Raw genomic sequence first — 25,485 nt, 5'->3', positions numbered from 1 at the left:
ACAATACGTAAAGTTGATCTCATCCAAGCCTCAGTAGCCATCTCCATCCATTACCTGTTCAGTGGTCTTATTTGCTCTGTTCTGTCAATTAACTCAATTCTAGTGCTGTGATTTCATTCCCTCTCTAAAAGGAAAGTCCCTGGTTTTTGGAATGCTGTCAGTCTGGTAAGATGAGTGCCAGAGATTTACAACTGCATGTTTCCTTTTCTGAAGAACTTCCATATTTTACTGCACATTCTTGCAAATATTCATGCAAAACTACTCCTAGCACCTTTTAGTTGCAGCCACCTTTCTGGCATATTTTGAAGGATTTTTTTTTTGTTTTTAAGCATTTGGCAATTCTGAGACAAGGATGACATTTTTACATGCATCATAAAACTACACTGTTAAATACAAACAAGTACCAATAGTTTCATTAGTGAACAGTCATACTGAAAAATCAAACACTTTAGAAGGCAGTTTGTGCAACCTAATTCAGCTTGCTTGTACACAGATACAACTGTTTTCTTTTAGTGCTGGACATTGCTATTTCAGCTTTTTTTCTGAAAGAAAGGAACGGGAGTGTCTTAAGACAACTCAAAAATAGAAAGAAAAAAGCTTAACCCATATTAACAAAATTCTTAGAACTGAAGGAAACTGCTCTTGTTTGGGAAAAATTTAGCAATTTACTCTTTGAAAGATATTTAGCCTAAATAAAAAAAAAAAAACCTGCCAAACAAGAATTATTAAGGGAACATCACAAGCAATGTCTATAGCATCTTGCAATGGCACATTAAGCAGCATTACCTACAGGCATTGATCCCAAGTCTGCCACCTTCTGGACTTGGAACATTTAATCTCCAGAAACGTTCAGGAAAACATAATTATAATTAATTGTCAGGGAGAGTGGAGTCAAGGATCTTTTTCTTCAGATAAAAAGTTACAACTAGCAATGTTGATTCCGCCACACAGGAAGTCTGCAAACAAAGGCAACAGAGAAAATTGTTTCCCTTGTTTACAACATTATCTTACAGACCTCTTGCATGTAACTATTAGCGTGGTTTCAATATAACCCCTCTAGTAACTCCAAGTCTGTGACTATGAATACCAGAACGCAAACCAAAGCGATTAGGTAGCTATTTCAGAGGGCAACAGTGGTCCATATCAACTTACACTGACAAGTCAAATCTTTTGCATCAGTCATCTCTAAACAGTGTCAGCACCATGCTCTTAGATGCATTGCTGTATTTGGCAAAAAAAAGTCTAAGGTGCTAATAGTACTACTTTTTTTTTTTTTTAAGCCAGTTTAAAGCAGAATTAGGTGCCCTATACTTAAGATTTAGGGAGACGTGCATGATTTTGAAGCATTTTAACACCACATTTATACTACCACTTGTAAAGCAGTTCATTTGAGAAAATTAACTTCCTTGAGCTTTTTTTAAGCATTTGAATGTCAAGAGGCATTGATGTACACGTACAAGTCAGAGCTTACTTCATTTCACTTTTCCAGAGAACAGAAAGCATGCTAGATCAGATTCTGCCCTCACCTGCACTTCTGCAACTCCCATTACATAGAATGTCTGTTTATAAACTACAGTTACATTTGTCTGCAGAAATCTCAGATGTTTGTCTCAGAACCATGTGGTGTCCCAAAGCATTAGTTCAGACTGCTGGCTTTCTTAATTATTTGTGCTTACATTATCTTCTCCCTACAGTCTGAGTGGATCAGAGTAGTAGTAATTAATTATTATGAAGACTGTAGCAGAACAGCTGGAAGTTTTATGTCAATGCTTCCTTGAAGGGGAAACTGAATTCCAGCAAAAGTGTGCTTTTGGAATTAAACTGCCTCTATCCTATAAATATATTATTTATTTTGTAAAAAGACCAAGTAACAGGAAAGTTTTGCTTTTGGTACTAAATATTCAATTTAGATATTCCATGCAGGTCTACATACAGACCCAGATAACTAGAGTCTGGTTTAGGTCATCAATAACAACCTAATAATCTATAGCCTTTCCCTTCTATGTATTTGAACTACAAAGACTCAGAAACTGATGACTTCATTCAAGCAAAGGTTCTTATCTAAGAAGTTCATTCCCTAACAAAATCCTGGCATGGCTGAAAAGCCAGAGGGGTTAACACCACCATCTGGAAGAGTACAGGCAGTGAAAGATTGATCTTGTAAGAGTAGCTTAGAGCCTCCAGCAAGATGTTTTCCACACCAGAACCTTATTATTCTTTTTTTTTTTTTTCATTTGGAGATATTTTGCTTTCAAAAAAAAACAAATTACAGTTGAACCACAGCAAAATAAACATAAGTTACTAGGGTATTCTTCCACTTCAATCCACTGTTACGGTCTTTCTGAAGAAAGTCACTTTCAACTTCAGCATGTCTGAAGATGAAGTCTTCATTTAGTTTCCTCCCAAATTAACATAATAGATAATTCTCTTCATATATTCAAAAAATATTTTCTAAATCCCATCTTAAAGGACTAAAATTAATTCTTTACATTAATGACCTCATTAAAACATAAAGCATGATGGCAATTCTAATATGATAATTGTTTCATGGCCTCATAAGGATTAACTTCTAGAGAAACTATGTATTTTAGAAACCAAAAGCTTAGTTGATCTGTATTTCAGAGGCAGGGTGACTCAAGAAACATTAACAACTAGAACTTCAATCTATGCAGGGGAATATATAGGCATCCAGTTAAAGTAACAATGAAGTAAACAAGTTGAATCCTAATTAAATCAGTCTACTCTTTCTATGCTTACTAGGAAGAACTTGTTACACCCACCGAAGGGACAAAACTTAGCTTTGCGGTCAGCAGAGAAGAGGCATTTGCATGACTCAACCAGTTTACTCCTCCAACTTCTCATAACCTGGATTTTAATCCTGCAAATTTAGGACCAGTGCTCTGCTTTGATACAGTATTCCACAAAATGTATTAGAAGGTATACATCTTAACCTGGGAAAATACACAACTGTTTCCCCATTCTCATGAAATATATTACTTTGCATCAAAACCAGTTCTGCTGATGTAACTGTTTATGTGTAAGCTATCACAAGCACACCTCTCTCTACAAACACAGCTATAGCAATTTTGCTTTACTTACACAAGGTGCATGCTCTAAACTCTGGAGAGGAGTTGCATTAGCAAAGGCTGGTACAAGAACTCCCAAGAAGGAAGTTGTCATTAAGTTGTACACAACTGTACAAGCCAACTTACTTCTCCTGTTCACAGAACTCACTAATATTCTGCTCCCATAGAAACAGCTCTAGAAGGGGGATTTTAAAAACAACAAAAAAGCACAGCATAAAGCAGTCTGGATTCGTGTTTATTGAAGCCAGTTATTAAAGACGTCCTCATTTTGCCAGCACTAGAAAGCAAGATTCCACATGACTGCATACTGCACCTGGTTAAAGCCATACAACTGGACTAAGGTTTGTTTCATACATTTGCAGTCCTAATTGTAAGTTGGAAAAAAAAAACCAATAAACTTAGTATACAGGACAGTGAACTTTCATTTACAGCACGTATATTGTTAAGTTCATGATGTACAGAGCAGTCACTTTCAACGTAGTTAAATTAAATAAAATACGAAATTCTGTTCAGTTTAAACAGGTTTTTTAAATGCCAATAAAAAAAGTGCAAACTTAAAATCAAGCAGCATAACCATAGCATTTTTATGGAGGGCCAATCTTTAAACTTTTCTAGTTGCTTCAAGTTGAATGCTGTCATCTTTTTTTTTCTCTTAGTTTAAACATGAACAGTAGGTGCAGTCACTATAATGCATATAAATATATAATAGTTTAAACAGTCTACCATACAAGTGTATCTGCAAATAAAATGAAGTTTCACTTGAAAATGTAAAGGCTGTTTGCAATTTGGCCTTTGGTTCCAATGCTTGAAGACACCAGAAGAACAACCGCGCAGCTCACCAAAGTGGACAGACTTTGGCAACCACAGGGTGCTACATTACTTACAACTTTCTTTCAATAAACTAGGAGCATTCACTTGCAAGTAGAAACCGGAAATCTGTTTCTGTTTTGTCATAAGCATCTTTCTGCAAAGCTAGTAAGTTATACATTATCAGTTTTGATCAATTTTAGCATAACATTTTTACAGAACTGGAAAGTACTTCAATTTTAAGTTTTAGCCATATTGCTAGAGAAAGTGCTTATCAGGTTAGATGACAAAAAAACCCACAGTTTCAAACTGAGGTTTTCAAGCTATATCCCATTATGATCACACACTTTTTCAATTTTCCTGTCGAGTTTTTGATGTTTTAGTCTCCAATCTCAATTCTCAGTGTCAGGAGGACAGTGTGTAATTACTTCTGCTGGTGTGGTAACTTGCAACTGGCAACCATTACACCAGGAAGTACATCCACATTACCCATCATCCATCTACAGTCTTAGTCTAACTGTTATCTAGACAACTGTATAACTTCAGGTCATACCGTTTATTAAAAAAAAAAGTAAAAAAAAAGAGAAAAATATAGTATTTTCAACAAAAAAAACTGGCACAAATAACATACTCATGTTAATGTTTGTCAAAGAGGCAAGTAAATACTCTTAGCTTTCTAGATAATGTTTAGACAGATGTACAAGAACAGCCTCTTGATGTAACATAGGATTTGAAGTTAACATCCAGTACTGTGTTAGTGGTCAATCTAATTCTGTATATTTAAGTAACAATATATATTAGGGAAGTTATATCCAGACATCAGATTTAGTACAACAAGTTCATATCAATAAAAAGTAAACTCTGCATAATTCAAATTGTGGTTTTTCCCTTCAGCATTAAGAGCACAGAATATGCTTGGTATTTTTAATTTATGGTAGTGTGTACATGTAAAACAAGCATACCGTATATAAAATCAAAGTGCCATTTCAATAACCATAGCAGTTTTTGTTTTTACAGAATGATGGTTTTATGTGACCATAGACAGAGCTCCGTTAGAGCAACGGGGACAACCACAACCCATCTTTCCAAATGAAATGCTACATTAAAGAAAATACAAAACAAGTTATTGAGTATGTTCATCATGTACACATTCATACTTTTTAGGTTACCTTCAGAAGAACTGGGAGTTGGCTGCACCTGCAGCAGATGTGGTTGGAACTAAGGGCCTTGAAAGTTTTTTTTTTTTAAAAACCTCCATAGGTGTAAGGCAGGAATCAATTTTAGCTTGGTAGCTAATTTTTAGTTACAAAAAGTAAGAAAAAAAAATACTGAGAGTGTTCTGTAGCACATTTCATTATGGGAAAATGATACGTCACCCACCATTCTTCATAGGCTAGCCTCTTGGCATAAAAAAAGGCAGAAGCTATCAGGAAACAGGATTTAAAATTAAATACAAATCGCCAAACTACTGATTTTAAAATAAAACCAAACAGTGACTGTTTGTACTACAGTGCACAATAAGTTCAAGCACCTTCTAAAGACACATCACACAGTGCCAGGCACTTGGATCTAAACAACTTATAGTTTCTCCCTTTGTCAGCTACACCAGAAAGGGCATCCACACTCTTAGACTTTTTTAAAAACTAAAACAAGATTTATAACAAGAATAAATTCCCATGATGCTTAGTGTTTGGCCTGGAATTCTCCAATGTAAAGTAGTCTTTTTAAAACAGTGATTATTTACCCTATGTGAAACACAGGATTTAACAACATTGCTCCTCGCCAGTCAATCCAACATTCTAGTTTCTCACTGTCCCAAATCTGTTTCCCTTTTTAGGGCTCCATTCCCTACCTAGGCTTCTTTCACCTAATTAATGCTCTGTTACACCACCACCACCACCACCTTTCCAAGAATATAATGCATTTGCAAACATACAAGTAGCCAATTCCAGTAACTCTGAAAGAGGATTTCATTTCTCTTTCTTGCCTTGTGTGCAGTCAGTAGTAGTATTTTAGTACGAAGTCTCCATTTTGCTTCTCTGTGTTCTTCACAACAGGAAATGCAGCTGCACCTGCTTACCTCCAAAACCAAAAGAATTGCCCTATATAAACTCTAAATGGTTATCTTATACAGAGGGATTTTATATGCAAACTTCCTGAATGTGCACTTTTTGCTGGGACAAGGCAATGATGTAGTAAGCTCATTTCCCCTGCCCCAAGAAAACTGATAGCATCTGCCATAGCAGAAAATTCCTGGTCTTATCAGATCAATATACATAGTTATTTGGTCATTTACATATGCATTTTTTTTATGCGCTATCAAGCTTCATTCTCTGTTGGAGGAGAGTTTGTTGTTACCATAGAGTCTGGCTTGCGAGTCATCCTATCCAATTCCTCTTGAACATTTGTCAAAACCGTTTTTTGTCCTAAAATAAAAAAGGACAAGGTTAAAGCAATCTCATTTCAATGAAATTTTTTAACCAATGCGTACAAGTATTCATAAAATCACTTTTATATGACAATATTTCTTTAATTTCTCATTATTTTGCCACCTACCCAAGAACACAGGGCCTGACACAATACAAGGCAACGTCTATGTAAGGACTGATAAATACTAAGGTTTGATTCACTTTAAAGAGATAAAATGCTGAATTATACAGCAGCATAAAGCACAAAAACATTTGATATATTTTACAGCAACTAACATTTTAAGAACAACCACATTTAGAATTTTCTATAAAAATCAACTGTACAGAATTCCATTATTAGTATTGATAGCAAGGACTCTATTTAAACCCAGATTTTAACCACAAGTTTTCCAAGGTATGTAGGACACCTGCTACAAAAATCGCATTTGTTTGGTCACACTTAAACTTGCTGTGTTTTAATATTAAACAACTAGCAGGAAGAACTCTTTTATGTCTGCAGACAATGTTTCCCTTAAAAAAAGGGGACATGAATTGCATATTCATGTAATATCTCAAAGCAGTCATTTCAAAGGACTTCTTCAATTGGAAACAGACACACTGAAGAATTTCATGGAAAGGCGTATCTTACATTTTTATATTAGACTCAAAACTTTTTAACAATTCTTTAACTGAACCATCAGTTTAATTCTCTCATTCTGAAAATTATAAAACCACAGACAAATTAATCACTAAAATTGGAACAATATATTCTAATGCTTAGAGCATACAAGCATTTAAGATTAAAAAGCTATATTTTTAGACAAAAAGTAGATTATATAACCATGTACAGCTTCCTTACATAGCCAAAGAATTTAACAAGCATCTGTTTTCCAACTCAAATGTGTGTGAAATATTAGGTGGATTTTTTCCAGGGTACATGCTGAAAACATTAAGAAGGCAAGATTTGACTGTTAGAGATTTAAGTGTTTTTTTCCAAAGTACAAAGACATAACCAAGTTAAAAGGTTACTATAAAGGTTTTAGGTTTAAGCACTAGTCGTAAGCCACAGTACTCTTAATAGCATCTATTCAAAGCGTGAGTATTTAAACAAAATTAAAAAATTAGTACATTAACTGCAATATAGCTTATAACACAAGACACTTTACATGTAGACTAATGGTACCTTGGAGTTAAAAAACCCTAAACTCTAAAACAATAAAAACCACACAAAATTCTTGTTCAAACAAAAGTAGGTCTAAACAAAAACTGTGGCTTTTTTTTTAATGCTAGATGAACTGGATCCTTAAGCCTTCAAAATAATACCAAGCAGCTGTCTCCTGCAATTCCCTCACACTGGATAGGAAAAATATTGCCAAACTATTCAAAGATATGTAGGTTTACATACTCCCCTTTACCACCATCATAGGTGAGCACCTTTCAAAGGAGAAGAAATACAAGGAGCTGTTTTTAAGAAAATAAAAATTTCCCCTCCATTATAAATTAAATTGATACTTGCTTTCACTTTCCCTACAAAAATATTGTCAAGGACAGTAATGGCCCTAGTCAATTAGATGTGTTCTATACAATTATATGTATTTTCCTTTCTAGATTAGAGTAAGAGCAGAGAACCCTAGTTCCTTATCTCTTGCACAGGAATAGAAGGGAAAGGCAAATCTTAGAATTTGCAAGAATCTTCTTGTGAACATAAATGAAGTAACTGTTTAAGTCTAGAAGTCCATGCAAAGAAATATAATTTACCACAGAAACCACCAATTGAAGTTCTTTGAAATATCATGGTCTACACATGGAAGAAAGACAGTCCAGAAACATAAAGGCAAGTAAGATGGGTGAGGAATTACGCAGCATGAAAAGTAGACATGACATTGCAGCATCTGCCCAGATGAGAGAGTTCTCTCAAGTAAGAGTTAACATAGCAGAAACCAATCAATCAATTAGGCTGACCAATATGTTGAGATCCACAATGTCTCCTTCCTCCTGTGACAGAATCTCAACATTTCAACCACAGAATATTCATAGCTGTGGGAGAAACAGATGGTTTCTTAAAAGCTAAATATTTTTAGTGTCAACCTTCTGAAAACTCAGGGCTCTTTAAACAGTTTAGATTAGACATTTAAAATGCCTACAAAGACCATTTTAGCACATTTACTTGCACAGAGGATGCTGCTGTAAATTAGACTTTCTCCAAGATATTCTCCTCAACTCTTCCACAAAAAATCAAGTAATCTCTTCTGTTATCACCAGCACCAGCTACCTTATAAACTCAACAAGAGCTTTTCAAATACCAATGTTAGGAGCCCTTACCTTCTCAGGAAAGTTTAATGTTATATTGGTTGAACATAAGATGTGAGCACATCAGCTGACAAGGAACAGGCATATTCTCTTGTGAGCGAAAGCCGATTGTTCTGTTCCAAAAGTCAAGGAATGAGCGTGAGCTGCCAACTTGATGCAGCCAATAAAAGCCAACTGCAATCTTGAGATCACTCAGGAGAAGTACTTCCACCAAAGAAAGAGAACTGCTGTACCAGGCACTACAATGAGATATATCTGGAGTGCTGCATACAATTCTAATCACTCATGTTCAAGAAAAGATAAGCCAATGATGGGAACTAATGAAGAAGAAACTAGTAGGGAGAACAGAGCTCAACCTCTAACAGAAGACTAGAAGAGAACTTGTCTAATTTAGTCTAACAAAACAAGAAAGTTATGAAAGGATATATGACTGCTGTCTCGAGGTGTTTCAGGAGAGAAATAATCTATTTAAATTAGAAGTTAATGCTGACATAAGGGAAAAAAAAAAAGTACACATAGCCATTTGTTATCTTTGAAAACTCCTGAAAGGAACATGATGTTCTAGAAGATTGAAAGAGGAAGGAGTAAAGCCCAGTACAGACTAGTTAGTTTTTACTCTAGCATTTTTTCCAGAAATTGCAATTATGTTTTAGGTGCTTACAAACAGCCTACCAGCACAACAATCAACACAGATCTGTTACCAACAAGTTGTGTCAAGCCAACCAAATTTCTTTCTATGATAGGATAACAGGTCCTGTGGAGAAGGGAGAAGTGGTCGATATCACATCTCACATAACCTTGATATAAATAAACTAGAAAAAAAACAATCTTGGTATTGCAGAAAAATGAATGTATTGTAATTCATAAAATTACCCATTAGTTATCCATAGTACTGGTCAATATTTTTATTCAGCAACCTACCCTGTCCAACTGTTGAAGATATCAGATACGTAGGCAAGCATGCTTGAAGGGACTACAAAGGATTTTGAAAAACAGGATTGGAGGTAAAAAGTTATTTAAATTACCAAAGTGGTGTATAATGGAATGGAAAACAACAATTAAGCAAATGTACAACCTTTTGAAATACTAAGGTAATTTGATACAGACTAGAAAAACTCCTACTAGGAGGCAGATATTGTATTAAACTCGCTGTATTGTTATAACAAATCCTGATCAATATCATATAGATGAAAAAAACCTAGCATCACGCTGAGACATCTAAACAGAAGCACAATACATAACACAGATTAAGTAACCCCTACTTAGAGCAGACAAAGCCTTGTCTGACATACTGCATTCACTTCTGAGCACCAAAAGAAACAGGTCATCTGTGTAGACAGCCCAAAGGAGAACAGTAAGAGTTATCAGAGCCATAAAAACACGTCCTGTGAGGGAAGGCTGACAGAAGTGTATTTTTATAGTCCAGACAAACATCACGGGCAAAAGGGTAGTGGCTTTCAAATATGCAAAAGACCGCTGCAAAGACGAAGGGACTACACTGCTCCCTGTCTCCCCTCAAACAAGACAAATAGTACTGGGATTAAGAAATACTGACTGTGCAAGAGAAAAAATAACTAAGAAATTAAGTACTGATATAGGCTTCCTGGAGAGATGACATTACATCTTGTATTTCAGAGTTTGTTTGGTTTTTAATCACTGCCCAGGTACTCCCTAACTGATTCTGCTTTAGATAAAGACCATGAATTAAATACCTCCTAAAAATTATATCTAGTCCTATTTCTATAAAAAGTTAATTTGGCATTGTGGTCAATAATAGCACAAGGCTGCACTTGAAGCAGGGGACACCTTTCAGCATTTAACTGAAGAAGGCGTTCTGGATTGAGAAAGAATTAATTAAATATTTTTATAATGTAGATACAACAATATTATGTAAGTAATAAATAATACAAATAATTATTTTATTGTTATCTTCATAATAAATGAAGTTAATAAATTTCAGAATTCATCATGCTAAAACAAAACAAACAAAAAAACCCCACACCCAATAAAATACTGACTTGCCATAAGTGAAATTCTAGCCATTTTTGAGCTTTCAGAGCATGTAATGTCATATAAAACCCTTTCCAATTAAAAAAAAAAAATCTTTACTTCCCCCTTCAGGAACAGTTTCAGTTCAAATACCCACACTCCAACAACTGCTCTGGTTCTCTTACTGGCAATATCAGCACTGTGGCTGGCATCAAGTATTTTTCATTTCCAGTTCAGAACGTCTGGGCTTTACACTCTCCTCCAAGCATCAGAAACCGTGGGTTTGGCATCACCATTAAATTTTACATGGTTTCAAAACAAGTCTGGGATCAGAAGTAGAACAATCTATCAATAATTTAGTAGTGAAATAATTCTGGAAGGAAAGCTCCTGAATGCAAGTGTGATAGGAACACCAGTACCAAAAAGAAACAGTTAAATAATTGAAGCAGTAAATTTCTAATATCAGCTGGAACAACCATGCATTTTACAACACTGAGTTTTGTATAGGTACCAAGTATTCTGACAGGTTTCTTTTATTTTCACCTAAACTGGTGCAATTACTTATTAGCAAATATCTCATATAACGCAGTCACAGGCGCATACACAGAATGAATCCACTTGATCAGTGTTATCAGTTGCATTGGATCACAATAAAATACTAACTAATTACTGATAGAATAACTTCAAGCTGTCATAAGAAGTAATTCATTTAAACTTGAACTCTGGAGAGATTTCAATAGTTTGACTGGGAACTACAGTCCAAACCAATAAAATGCATTTCCTTCAAGCAACAGTTAATTGTCAAGAAAGGAAGGAATTCTAAAGCAAAAAAAAGAAATCAACGCTTTCTGAATATGATCAAGACTCAAATCTTATTTACATCCCAGCAGTATAACTTCACTCAAAGAATCAAGTTATAACAGGCTTAACAGAAGCCCTGGAGTTGTGAAGTTGCAGTAGTTTAGTTCTTTTTTAAAGACTACACATTTTGGCACTGTCATCTGTCAAGGTCTGTCACTTTATTGACCAGTTTAAAAGATAAACGCAGTTAGACCAATGTGGGCCAAATGAAATATTAAAAATATGCAAAACAGCCTGCAATAACAAGTCCAGTACCTGATTTCTTGGCTGTACTTTGCACTCCTCCAGCACCAGGACTCCCAGGAGAGCCAGTCTTTTTGCTCAAGAGACTGTTAAAGAAACTAGCCAAGACACCTTCACTTGCAGCATTATCTAAAAAAAACAAAACAAATATATACATATCACAGAATAGTTATTGCTGGCAAATGATAGAACTTATTTTTTACACACATAACTCTCTTACCAATCAAGGAAATAAACCTCAAATATGAGAGAGTCTCTCCTTGCTCAATTTTAAGACACTAGTCCTTTGCATTCTTTGGCAAAGTTAGATACGACTAAAAGCACATTACTGCTCTTCTGGAATGGGGAGGGGTTCACAAAATTTTATCTAAATATTTGTATGCTTTTCCTTTTTCTAAATGTAGAAGCCAAGAAACAAAGTATTAAGTATGCATGTGCAATTCAATGATTTATAAGTCCATTAACAAACTGCATAGATGTTTTAGTGCAGTCTTTCATGCCACACTGCTTTTCATAAATCAGAACTTGGATATACAGCAATGAGACATGATCCAGAACTGCATGAGTATTTTATCCACTGTAACTGAGATATGGCACCACAGTGCATAATTAAAAACAATATTGGCCCTACCAACTTTCTTAATGCACAGAGAAGAAAGAAACCACTGAACAACATGGAGCTCCATCTTAGGCCTGAGGGAGGGGAAAGGGTGTAATTTCCAAGTTACTTCATGTACTATAGAAAATTACATTCTAGAGAGGATTTAGTAGAACAGGTTTCATTGTGGATTCCAGAATAAGCGATATGAAGTATAAAACCGCATGTAGTTTAAAGCAGTCCCCACTCTAATAATCCAACTGATGCATAATAAATGTATTTAGGCAACTTAAGGAAATAATGTATTTGAACTCTGTCTGACTGCTTGGCAATAACAGACCTCTACTTCAAGTCATATGAATGACAAAAAAAAAAAAAAAAAAAAAAAAAAAAAAAAAAAAAAAAAAAAAGAAAAAAAAAGAAAAAATAATATAAAATCTGAAGCTATGTCATAAATTCATTTCTGTTATTAAACTAATGATTCCACTAGTGAATAAATTCCAAAACCTTTGTACAGAAGAGGAATTTCTTTTTTTAAGGGAAATAACACATGATAAAAACAGTACAATGTTTATTCATACTTTTAATATTTGGATCTGGTTTCTTAACTGATGTTATTGGTGAGGCACTGGGTACATTGGCGGGACCAGCTCTGCCTTGAGTTCTTGGGGATCCTGCAGGGCCTCTTGCAGGAGATTCCTTAAAAAAAGTCCAAATCACACAAATCAGAGAAGAACTTAAATGGATTAGTGATATAAAGCAAATGTAACATTAAATACAAATTACTTTTTAAACCTTTATATTAGCACTGTAGTGTATGCACACTGGGAAAAAAATCCAAACAAACAGAACACCACCAGTTATTATGGGCATGTGCCTCCACTAAAAGAAAGGATGAATCACTGTAGGAAATTTACAGTTCAGTAATCATCAGATATTTCTATGTTTCCACAGTGAATTAGAATGAAGTCATTTATAAGCAACATTTTAAAATATTGCCCTTTTTTTTTTTTCCATTTACTTTCTGCAGTTTGGGGAGATTATGTATTTTACATTTACATTTACAAAATGAACTTCTACAGGTTAGAATCATTCCCTCTTCCCTAGAAGGAAGCAAAACACCTCCTACTCTTCTCTTCAATCTACTTACTGATGCTCTTGTAGGCGTTGCTGGCTGTTTGGCAAGGAATGACTGCAAAAACAACATATTAAGAATATTAAATATATTTCAGAAAATATATAAAGGAATCAAACACAGCGAAGCTGACTAACCAGTAATTTATTTGTTGGTTTTTTTTCTAGTATTTACAGGCTTCCTCTCTGATATTACTATACTTCCAGACTTTACCACTAGAGGACAGAGTTAAAATGAGTAAATAAACTTCAGTCCTTTGCCTTACACAGCTGTTGCAGAACTACAAACCAGACCCATAGACACCAAAGTCTGTAACCTCTATGATATTTATAATCAACTATACAGGAAAGTATTATTAGATTTTTCAAACAATAAGGTAGTAAAGAAAGTAACAAGATACACCATAACCAAATTTGAGACCTTAAAGTCTTTCAAGCCTGTGGCAGTAAGGAAACTGCAACACTAAGATGTTATGTTTTACAAGTACCTATATTTTACAGATCAATACATCTATGTTGTGAAATGTCAAATTATCTTCATGTTCTTCTCCTTTGAGATGTAAATTATTTCTGTTCTCAGCATATTTTCCTTTCAACTTGCCACAATAAGTGGCCATATTTTCTACTTGTACTTGTTAAAATAAAGGAAAGTCTTAATTCACAATTATATCTGAATTTGCAAAGCTGAAAAGTGGCTATGTAGTGATTTAAATGAGGAATGAAAAACTGAAGGTATTGACAACAGAGAGCTTGAAGTGAAATCTTATTTAGTAAGGACATATTTTCATTCTTCCATTCTTACCTGCTGCTTCATAAGAAATACTTGTTCATCTTCTGCTGCCAGCTCTTTATCATGGACTAACTGTTGAACAAAATATTTTGTTATTACAAGTAAAAACTGAAATTACTGTAACTGTTTCTATGTTTTGGCAATCAAAAGGGAAGAAAAAGAGGTACATCTTTACCTCTTTTTTTAAAAAAAATTCTTTCACATTTGAGATTAGTAACATTAAAGAAGTTGTCATTAAAAAAAAATATTGTAAGTGAATGGAGTAGACTAGCATTGATGCTAGCCTGTGGGTATTCTCCTAGAAAGATGAGTATTTGGTAAGTAACCACATTCATCTTTTTAAGTTTAGATATTAACCTCACAGCATGTCTTCAAAGACCTGAGGTTACCTTACTCCGTAAAACCCCACCCCCAAAAACATTATCAGTTGTAACACTGCTATTAGGCAATGATTATTTCTTGTAGGTGCCATGAGTTACACACAACAGGATTAAACCTTTCCTTTACATGAAAGCTTCAAACATCTCTTCCCTTTTCCAGATACTGTGGCTTGAGCTAGAAACGTTAAGCATGTATGAAAGTTGTAGAAGCAGCTTTCCAATACAGACCAGAATACAATTTCATCTGCAATTATCCATGTTATACATTTTACACATATCCTATTCCTGTGTGCCTATATTCACAAAATTAGCAATACACAGAATTTATATGGATTATTTACTGCTCTTGCCTTACATGAAAAAATCTGTCATTAATAATATGATAATGCAATAGTGATATACTGTCTTGTTTTACAAGATTTGCCTTTACATGGTAACCTCAATGCCATGTGTGTATATATGTAAACTGTTGAAGTCCTACAACAGTATTCTCCATTTAAAAAGTGGGTTTGCCCCACACATACAAAAAGGTTCATGTGAAATGGTTATTTTTTGACTGCCTTTCATTCACTGAAGTGAATGACTTCTGTGTTTGCTTGCACTATTTAAAAAAAACGGAAAATGAAAGCATGATGTTTCACACATTTGGATACAAAAAAACCCCCTACATTTAGATTTGGAGTTCTTCAATATTAATAGTTATTAGGAGCCATTCGAGCAAACTGCACATATTTGTCAGGAGGCAAGGAAGAGTTTACCCCTTTTTACCTTTCTTACAGGAGGTTTTACAATGAAGTCCTCATATGCATCTTCTGGTTTCACTGTTGTGAAGTTTTCATGTAAAATGGCAATTTTCTTTTCATTGTCCCAACCAGCAGGTCTATAAAAAGGAAAGCTTTGCCTTTTCAGTCACAAAAAGCATTTCTACAGGGACCATTTATTTACTACCCTCTACCTGAATAAGGCAATTTTATTATATGTCAGTCCTAATCCCCAGCTAAATTTCAAAGATACTAAAAAACTGGAATGGTATACTCTGAGTGAAGTAACCCACATAATATGCACTAAGTTGGTTTTTTAATTCAGGATTTCAGAAGACTCACATACTAAGCTTTTGAACGACACAAACCATTCAAGTTATTTTTATATATATGTTATATGAAGTGTAGTGCTTAATAGAAAACAATCTCAAACCATGCTGCTTATTCAATTGACTTACATAAAAACTGCATCCTTTTCTACCACTAAGGCAGGTGTGGTAAACTGAAAACCGTATGTTTTATGTACAATGTACTTATACAACAGATCAAGGTTCTTTTCCTCCTTAACTGATGTATAAATCAAGGCAGCCCCATCTGATTATTTATTTAAGGAAAATTACGTAAGATACAGTTTTTAAATTATAGTAAGAATTTCAAAACAGGAGCTAATGGACATGTATCTACTAGACCTAATTTTGAGAAGTAGTTCAAGGCAAAACTATAGCCATTTAATACTGAGGGAGAGGAAGGGGGTGTAACAGAAGATTCATGATACTTTTCTTTGACATACACAGAAGTTACCTACCCTCCCAGGCACTTAACTCTGAAAAAGTCAAGACTTTAAGAGACAGCTGAGAACTGAGGTTTACATGGAAATTGCAAGTTCTGCGAGGAAAACAAAGAAAAAACACCTCACAAAATGCAAGACAAATCCTTTGTAAAGGAGCAAAAGCTCAAAATCCCATGCACAGTTTAAAAACTATGGAAAGTGTTACATATCTCTCAACATTTTCAAAACAACAAATGCTACATAGTAAATAACTAAATACCAAGCAATCTTCAAGTGCAATTTCTGGGATTAATATTATGTGCAATTCAACATTAAAACCTGTTTTCTTGCTTCCAGATTACAGCAAATCTCTTCAGCACAGAAAAGGATACACTGTAAGCAGAATCTACGAATGTGTGACTGAATGAAGTCGAAGTGTTCTTCTCTGTAATCATGCTCCTTCTCTAGTACACTCACTGCATCGCACTGGAAGAAAGGGAGAATAACAAAACCAGAAAAACCCACTTATTTAATCCCAGCACATCTTAAAACATCTTCCTTAATATTACACATACATCACATTTACTTTGAGCCTTTGGTTTTAAAATGCCACCAATAAATCAAAAGATAAAGTAATTAACATATAATTGATAAGGTTATTACCCTTCTGCAAAATTAAAAATTGACACTGATGGCAGAAGCTTACTTTTAAAATAAATCCCTTTACCATTAATCCAGAATTCATTCTGCATGTCTGTATAAAGCATGCGTTCTAAAAGAAAAGTAATTAAACTTTTCCATAGTAGCAAACAGAACTAAAAACTCACTTTTGTACAAACTACCAGCACAGGAATACCAAGGTTGTGAGTCAGCACATTTTCTCCAAGTGGCAAAGAAACATGTTCATCCTCTTGGCCACAAGAAGGGCCTCTTCTCTGCGGTGATCCTTGGTAGCCTTCTTCAGGTTCTACATACTCTTGAAACTCCTTTATAACTATTAAGAGAGAGATCTTCTTAAGGTACAACAAAGGAACTAGTTCTTCTTTTTAAACCAAAATTAATCTACGACTAACTAGAAATCTCAACTTTTTTTTTTCCTTTTATAGTGAGGCACTACATGAGATCAGAATGCAAGCTTAAGCCTTATTGGCACTTCAAACACAACAATTCTCCTCCACCAGAACCTACAGCAAGCTAAATTAAGTGCAATTTGGAGCCATTACAAATACTCAAAACTAGCTGCAAGGGCTATAGTATGCACAAATGCACATTTCTCATCTCAATGCATTTCATTACAGGGGAGTTGACACAGAAAACATAAATGTAGTTTAGTAACATAGCCTGTACTCAATGCAATTGGTACCTCGTTTTGGAAGAAAGCATGGTGAAAATGTAAATGGACACAGAAAACACCAAGCTGAAACAGCCGCTCTTTCTTATAAACTATTACTCAATTTAAGTTTGTATTACTCTACATTTCTGTTGCAGAAGTCCCGTGCCCAAAATATAAAAAATACACTGCATAAATACAGAGTCAAGTACTTCCAAAAGTTATCTGAAGAGACTCAAGTTACATATTTTGGAAAACGACAATGGAGTCCAGAGTAAACTAGAGGCTTTCTGTGTTTTCAATGTGTTAATTTTATGGCAGTGATGAGTGTTCCAACAATATTGAATACTATCAAATACTGAAGTGCCTAAAAAATGGTTTTAACACCATTTTGGAAGCGCACTGTGATCCCACGCATGCTTTATTAAAACTGGGCTGTAACTTACAGCTTTCATGTCTGTCTTCAGGATGAAAGCCACAGACCAGATAAATCTGCCTACTGGATGTGTCTGCTCCCAGACACAGCACTTCCCGAAGGCCCAGGGTTCTCCCTGACATGACAATCCCACCTGAAGCCTCCTTGCTCAGCCACGAGGAGCCCTCAGGAAAGAGGCAAGCAAAAGCTCCATGATTTGCTCCCACGAAGGTATCTTTATTTTAGAAATGGTGGGAGCAGGCTGACTGTATGTACAATAAGGAAAATTTGAAAAAGCTCCCAATCTCCAGCACAGTCACAAAGAGAGTGTTGTTCAGTACATCCATCCATGTGACAGGGAAGGAACTGCTACTGTACTGCAGGCCATCTGATACTTCTGAGGTTTAGGAAGTGGTAAAACCTCAGAAAAGTTTGTAATACAAATCTTGCAAAATGAAGTCACTGTACCTTTTCAAAATAAGGACCATTCCTGCAATAGAATGGGCATGTGGAAGGAAGAACAAATCAGAAAAATACATCTGTTCAAGCTGCACAAGCTACAATTTTTATTTGAAATATAAAATGGTGTGATTACTGCAGAAAACAAGAGAGCTCTAGTCCAGAGAAAATCTAAAAAAAACCCCCACATTAATCACCAATTCAATATATCCCAAAGTCCAAGGAAATAAAAAAAAAAAATCTGAACGCAGTTGCTTTTCAACTTGGGGACACAGTGCCTTCTGGAGGAGAGGAAACAACAATGCTTTCAAAGAGATGCTTTCCTCTAGTACTGTTTCCTGTTCAGCAACTGGCAATCAAAATTCCATTATACATTCTGCACATTAAATATGTTTACTGACTATCTCATAGAAAGCAAATTAATTCCAGAGCATTTAACTAGAGAAGGGTTTAAAAAAAGTACTTATTTCATTACTCAGACTCCTCCTAGCTCAGGATAGGAAAAACCCTACTGAAGACAGTTTTATTACAGCAGGTAAGACAATACCATTTACATCCACTACAATCATTCAGATAAGCCTCTCTGACTTAACCAGATGTAAAAGAATATTTGACAGTACTGCTCTCAATTTACTACAGCATTATAATCAGACAATATTAGTTTCCTAGGTTTTGTTCGTATCAAAGCAGAAACATCTTTTCTTTACCGAGGTATGTATTAGTATAAAACCCCTCAAATTTGGGAAAGAAAAGCCTCTCTTGAAAACAGAAGACTCTTGACAACATGATACAAACCATTATTCAAGATACCCCAAGAATTTTACTATACAAATAATAGCAAATGCAACATTGAAACTTCAGAAATCTGATGGCACATCCTCATTAATTTCTGCTGAATGGGAATGACGACCATAATCTAGGGAGCTGAGATTCCCAACTCTTCCCTCTCCGCAAGAGTAAGCAGTAGCAAACACCATGCATCACAGCCCAGCAATCAACAAGGCCATATCTCACTCTGGCTGATCCATGCATGGAAGGAGAAAAAAACTTCACTGTGGAGATGAGCTCTTGTTGTGGATTGTTAATAATGCATATGGTCTAGCATTAATCCCTGACTAGAGACTGAGAAATGCTATAGAAAACATGGTGCTTTAGTTAACAAGGGCATCTGCTCAACAAGTAACTCTTAGAGTTAAAAGAAGGTAAAAGCTATACTAAGAACCTCTAACTACTGTACCTTGAATGCAGACACACTTGTTTCTGACTTGGTTTAAGTGCCTGTTAGCAACAGGCTCTTAAACACTTCTTAGAGACCCTCATTCAACCCCCATTCCTATTCAAAATTTAGTCTCGTTAAATCCAAGTAAACCTGTATCACAAGTGCTGTCAGGCTACCTCTTATAAACAAACTGCAATCTAAGCAGCTAGTAAAGCTCACTTCAGTTAAAGCGTTTCTTTGTCACACAGCAATCTAATACTTTTTCCTTACCTCCCATATCTATTTCTCACTTGATCTCCACTCTCAAACTTTTAACGGACATAAAGTTCATCATGCGCCCAACAGCTTGTATAAATGTTTTCTTTTTTCTATTTTTCTAGTGAGCTATGAATATTTTCTCCTCCACATAATTCATATTCAGGAATCACACTCTATATGATATTGGAAATAACTGTTTTCTTTATTAAGAAGTAGGGGAAATTACTTTGGTTTAGATATTTTTTGAATAGGAAATACAGATAAAAAGATGCACATAAAATAGGAAGCCAGAAAAACAACTGTTCATCTGACAAATCTAATATTCTGCTACCTATCAGTAAGGCCCACAAGCTACTGAAAGCTAACTATAACAAGAACAAATGTATCATTCATGTCACAGGAGCAACTGACTTATGTACCACCAAGAAAGCAATCCACAATTATTCTTAGGTTTGATTGTTCTAGTAACAATAAAATCCTCAGTCTTGGAGTACTGTTTAACTGCAATACAGAAATGGCAGACAAACACTACAACTTACTTAACTAGATAGATCACAAAAGCAATGAACAGCAGAACAAGAAAAACACAGACAATTTTTCTGAGACAATCGTTCCATATCTACACTCTGTTAAGTTTCACAATTCATGCAGCTTTTAGCTTTTTTGTGCACTATCTTTACTGATCATAAATTTTAGTCTTGCAAAAAGAATTCCTAGACAAAAGATATCTGGGCAAAGTAAGTTTCTTTTATCTTTTAGTATAAGAATTCTTTCAGCTATGTGTCAGACCACCAAAAAAAAAAAAAAGGCAGAGAACCTGAAACTAATTCAGCTTGAATGGGACACAACGTATTTTTCTGAAAATTAAGTAATTTTGTTTCAAAAGTCTTTAGCTTCAAATGCTCCAGAGGACATTAATATAATAGCCATTTTACCAGTATACTTCCTTTCTGCATTTCTTGATTCTTGACAGTCCTCTTCTCTGCTTTGCTGTCATAAACAGGGAGGCAAATTTTAGATCTTCCCTGAAATAATTATTCAAATGTGTTATTTAAACAATGATTTATCATAATCGAGCCTGAATTAAATTAGAACATTTGAACTGACATAATTTATCTGAATCCGCACTAGCCAAGCTTTTAGCAAGGAACTACCAGAGCAGCTCAGTGACAGGAGTGAATGCAAACAAACAATGCTCTTGGTATACTCTGAATAATTCAATTTCTTTCAAGGCAGCCTGTTGCTTCCATATGTGTGTGTCCTGCCTCCCACTCTGGAAGCTCTTGAACACAAAAGGAAAGCTTCTCATATACCAGATGGAGCCAAGCGTCATCCACCCAGTAAAGCCAAGAGTCAGTATCTCAAATTGCAAACACAAGACAAAAAGGCTGGGTGGAGAAAGGCTGTGAAAACCTTGAAAGCAAAAGACAAGCAGTCCAAAGTTCAATTCCATTGAGAATGGTGAGCCAACAAAAGGATTTCTGGAAACTGGTAATAAGATCTTGGTAATGGAGAAAGACCAACCTAGCAGCACTTAAAGTGGATGCTAATGGGGTAATACTAGAAAATGTTTCCCCATGGTCAACAAGAACTGCTGGTTACTGGTACTGAGTGCAATAGCTAGGGAAAGCACTGTGGACATTCAGCTTGGTCCACAGGCCCCAGCTTATATCTAGAAGCAAGCGTAAGGGGAAATGGTTCTTTAAGGTGAAGTCAAGAAACATACACATCCATGTAGCATTATGCTGCAGTGGGGCTTTACTGGAATTAGTTTAGGACATCTCTTCACTCTGCACCCTGTTTTTAGGTTTTGACTGCCTGCTTCACATGTGCACTTTATTATTGCAGTTCTTACATATGCAGGCTATTGCAACACAGTGATTCTCCATTTTCTAAGTGTCAGCTTATCTCAAGAAGCATATGCAGCAGGATTTTAGTACGGAAAACTTTGCTGGTGTAGCTTTATTGATGGACTGTAGTCACAAGGCGTTCTTCAGGCATGTGCGCTCTGAATTGTCTAAGCAGTTACGCTAATATAGCCACAGTTACAACAGGAATTTCTTTTAGCACAATTTGCTGTTAAGAGAATTACAAGATATGGTGGCCAAAGTTTTGAGCATGCATCTGGCCTTAGGGACAGCCTGCAAGAACTCAGAAGACAAGTATTTGAGATGACACAAGTGTACTACACAGTGACTGAGAAAAGGAGTGAGATGGAAGTTTCAGAGTAGAAACATTAAGGCCTCTGTTTCACCTGCATGCTGATATTGGACCGAAGTTCACCGCTCAGCCATAGGATGGCAGCAGAGTCCTGCAAGCATGTGAATTAAACAGCTCTCAAGTTCTCCTCTTCCCTCGATTCTATTAAAGCGCAAGACAAACTAGGAATTTCTACAATACTTTAATTTAGAAATCTCTAAGACAATACTACTCAAATGTCTTCTAAGTTCCCTAAACACGTTGCTAAAGCTTTGCCATAGCTGTAACTGGCTCCACACAGTACACTCTTAGAGAAGGCTGAAAACATTTCTCTTCAAAAGTAAAATTTAAGTGCACAAACTCCACATTTATTTGGATTGCCGTTAAGATTTGGTGCGTCTCAGAAAAGTGCAAATCGGGTTAGCTGCTGTATTCTGAGACTAGAACTGCCTTTCCATCTCCCATTCCCCAAAAATCTCTCACAGATTAAAGAAAAAAAAAAAAGCTTTTTCCCTTGAAAATTCAAAGATTTTTACCTTTTTTTTTTTAAATAACCTGGTGATCAAACCCAGGTGGTTTCAATCACTAAGCTTAAACTCTAGCTAGTATGCTGTAGGCACTAGCCTTTTGGGAAAGTAGTATTTAACATTCAGAAAGGATATCAGCTATCAAAATACATCTGAATGCTCACAGGCCAAACAGGTTCGCTTTAGGGAGCAGTGTAATCTAAGGAAACTACTAGACAGTATTTGCAAGGCTTAAACACTACAGTAGAGCTAGCCACCAGCCCTGAACAAAAGCAGCAACCAGCAAGGATCAGTGTGAATCTATACTTCAGCTGAAATGGAATCCATGTTGCTAAGGTCTTTTCCACTGAAGAAATTTATTTTGGAGTAATTCAATACGAAAACAGAAAAAACTCTCCAGAAACATTCACAACTATTTTAGGAAAGAAAAGAAGCTGCAGGAAACAATACTGCAGCAATGACTGTTTGCCAGTGCCAGATTCTTTCCTGCCACAGATATGCCAGAAAATAAAGTTAATTTATACAACATTCCTAAAGTCACAGGGTACAAATGGCTGTAATGAGAGACAATTAGATGTACCAGGATCACAGTCTGAACGTTGTGAAAAACAAGGGCAAAGAGACCTACTGGAAGACAAACATGGTATGGGAATGGGACCTGGCTTAGATACCACAGGAAAGCAGACAGCTCACTTCGCTACTGAATTTTGTCCTATTTTTAAAAATGTGATTCTGTATGGAGGTTTTTTTTTTTAAATTGGCCTTTTTTTAGAAATCAAATTGTCAAAATCTCATTACTGCAAGGGAATTAGACCATTAATTCACCTGATGTTTTGTTAGCACAGCAAAACTGGAAGAGTCATTTTAAAGCCTAATAGAGTCTATTTGAATGAGAGTTGTAATCATAACTTCAAAGTAATTCTTATTCAACCCATTCTCAAAACACTAATCTGAAGAGATTTATCATTACAAAAGAAAGCTGCAAGAGCTAGTTAAAGAAAAAGGAAAAAGAAAGGAAAAAACAGACAAGAATGTACGGATGCACAAAGACTTACACTTCTGTTCCATGTCTCTCATCTCTTCTGGAGGAATTTTCATCTTATCAATATGTTCTTGCAAGACACTGGCCCATTTCTGTAAAGATTCCATAACAGTCCAAGGTCTAGACATATCTGCAACAAAGACTACAATGGTGTCTTGCAGGGATTCTGCAGAAACTGCAAACTTCAATAGCCCTTTATGGTATAAGTCTCCATCCAGAATCCAAACGTTACAGCGAGTATGATCTGAAAGGAAAAGGTACAGTTGTAAATCAAGAGATGCCAACTTTTTGCTTTGCTAGACTACAAGTAAACAGATGAGTACATTAGTGTTAGATGGAAGACCAAAGCCCAGCTACCAGCAGATCTTGCCTGTTTATTTTTAAGACAGGTACATGTGTAAATGCCTACATTATTTGCTAGATGTTTTCATTTAACAGGATTTTTTAGTTCATTCAGAATTTTTTCATTTAAAAAAAAAAATAATTCTGTTCTTTGGCTTTTACCATGGGCAGCTGATGCAACAGTTTTTAGATACTGCACAACATTCCTGAATTTGAAATATGTGTATTCCAAGTAAAACCAGAATACATGTGACACATATGTAACTCCAAGTTCAAAAGGGGGTGGTTATAGCTCAGTCCAGCAGTGAAGCCTCAGGTGTCCCTCAAACACATAAGCTGGCTTAACATACTAAAGACATCTCACAACAGAAATAAGCTGCAAACAAGATAAAAGCAATAAGCAGCTTATGTTTCTAGCACAGAGGTAGGAGGAGCAAACACAGAATAAACTTACAACCTACCAAACTTTAAAGTTGTGCTACCTGCTCTTAATTCACACTGACTTAACATTGGCTCCTACTTGTAGGCTCCTTACAGAATGAGTACTGGACAAACAATTTGGAATTTTAGTTTTTGTGTTTCCCACCCCCTCCCAATGTTTTGATACTGACTGGACATTTTTTTGTTGAAATGCAAGGGGAGGGGGAATCAGCTGGGACAGACAGCTGGCATGAGGAGTTTTAGCCCAAACATGAACTTTGGCAAGAATAGAAGAAACTGAAAATGAAGCATCATTCAGGAATCATGTATCAGGTACTCTGAACAAACAATTCTGTCCAAATTAAAAAAAAAAAAAATATTACATTATCCTCAGAAACTTCTTCCTGAAAAGGAACAACTCCATTTGTTTCTATCTTCTAGACTCTTCCCAGTACCTCTTCCAAAATATTCCCTATTCTACTACTACAGCTGTCCAGAGGGAACAGTGGGTCTCCACGAGTATTCCATACAAGATATGTGAATTCTGAAATACATGAATCAGCAAAACAATCACTGCGGAGCCCAGATTTTCAAAACAGCTACTGAGCTTCATAATTACTCTGTCTCACTGTATTTTTCCCTGCCCTGCACTCCAAATCTTTTAACCTCACAAAATAAATCCAGTTGCTGTGGTTATCATAACTTTACTCTAGGAAAGAACCCAGAAGGATCAAAAACACCAGCTCTAGAAAAAGGCAGAAACTTGACTAAGGAAGTTGGAAGGAGAAAAGAGTACAGAGATATACATACTACCGCTCTAATCAGGTCTTGGATAAAATTACTGAACAGCCAAGTTACAGTCAGATTACATCAAGATGCTATACGTGGGCAGTCTTCATTTAGGATTTGTTATGCTCCTACTTAAGTACTGTTAGGCTGTCATAAGACATTCAAACATCAGTCTTCACACAAATAGGCCAACAGTTATGCTTTTATCTTAAAGATCTTACTTCCAACTGTGCATCTCAGAACTACCCTTTGCAGTAAACAGTTATGATAATTGTTGTGTACCTAAGAAATGCAGCTTTGCATATTCATCAATTGTTTTCCCCCTTTCCCCCCACCCCCCCAACACCAG

The 25,485-nt window shown here is 35.7% G+C and overlaps 1 protein-coding gene across 1 annotated transcript in view; it reads right to left on the bottom strand.

The window, feature by feature from the left end:
- Nucleotides 1-3,307: 3,307 nt before the first annotated feature.
- The window catches only part of DYNC1LI2 (dynein, cytoplasmic 1, light intermediate chain 2), a 28,026-nt gene continuing 5,848 nt past the window's right edge, over nt 3,308-25,485 (bottom strand). The window contains exons 4-13 of the mRNA XM_010585246.1: nt 23,599-23,829; nt 16,964-17,130; nt 16,529-16,622; nt 15,826-15,961; nt 15,375-15,486; nt 14,239-14,298; nt 13,453-13,494; nt 12,884-13,001; nt 11,717-11,833; nt 3,308-6,319 (exon numbers count right to left, since the gene is read on the bottom strand). Coding sequence (XP_010583548.1) covers nt 6,213-6,319; nt 11,717-11,833; nt 12,884-13,001; nt 13,453-13,494; nt 14,239-14,298; nt 15,375-15,486; nt 15,826-15,961; nt 16,529-16,622; nt 16,964-17,130; nt 23,599-23,829 — 1,184 coding nt within the window. The 3' untranslated portion in view covers nt 3,308-6,212. The remainder of the gene's footprint in view (nt 6,320-11,716; nt 11,834-12,883; nt 13,002-13,452; nt 13,495-14,238; nt 14,299-15,374; nt 15,487-15,825; nt 15,962-16,528; nt 16,623-16,963; nt 17,131-23,598; nt 23,830-25,485) is intronic.

Source organism: Haliaeetus leucocephalus, unplaced genomic scaffold (genome assembly GCF_000737465.1).
Source record: "Haliaeetus leucocephalus isolate CR32 unplaced genomic scaffold, Haliaeetus_leucocephalus-4.0 Scaffold92, whole genome shotgun sequence".
Lineage (NCBI taxonomy): Eukaryota > Metazoa > Chordata > Aves > Accipitriformes > Accipitridae > Haliaeetus > Haliaeetus leucocephalus.
Note: the sequence above shows the minus strand (reverse complement) of the source record. Positions and strands in the feature narration are given on the sequence as shown.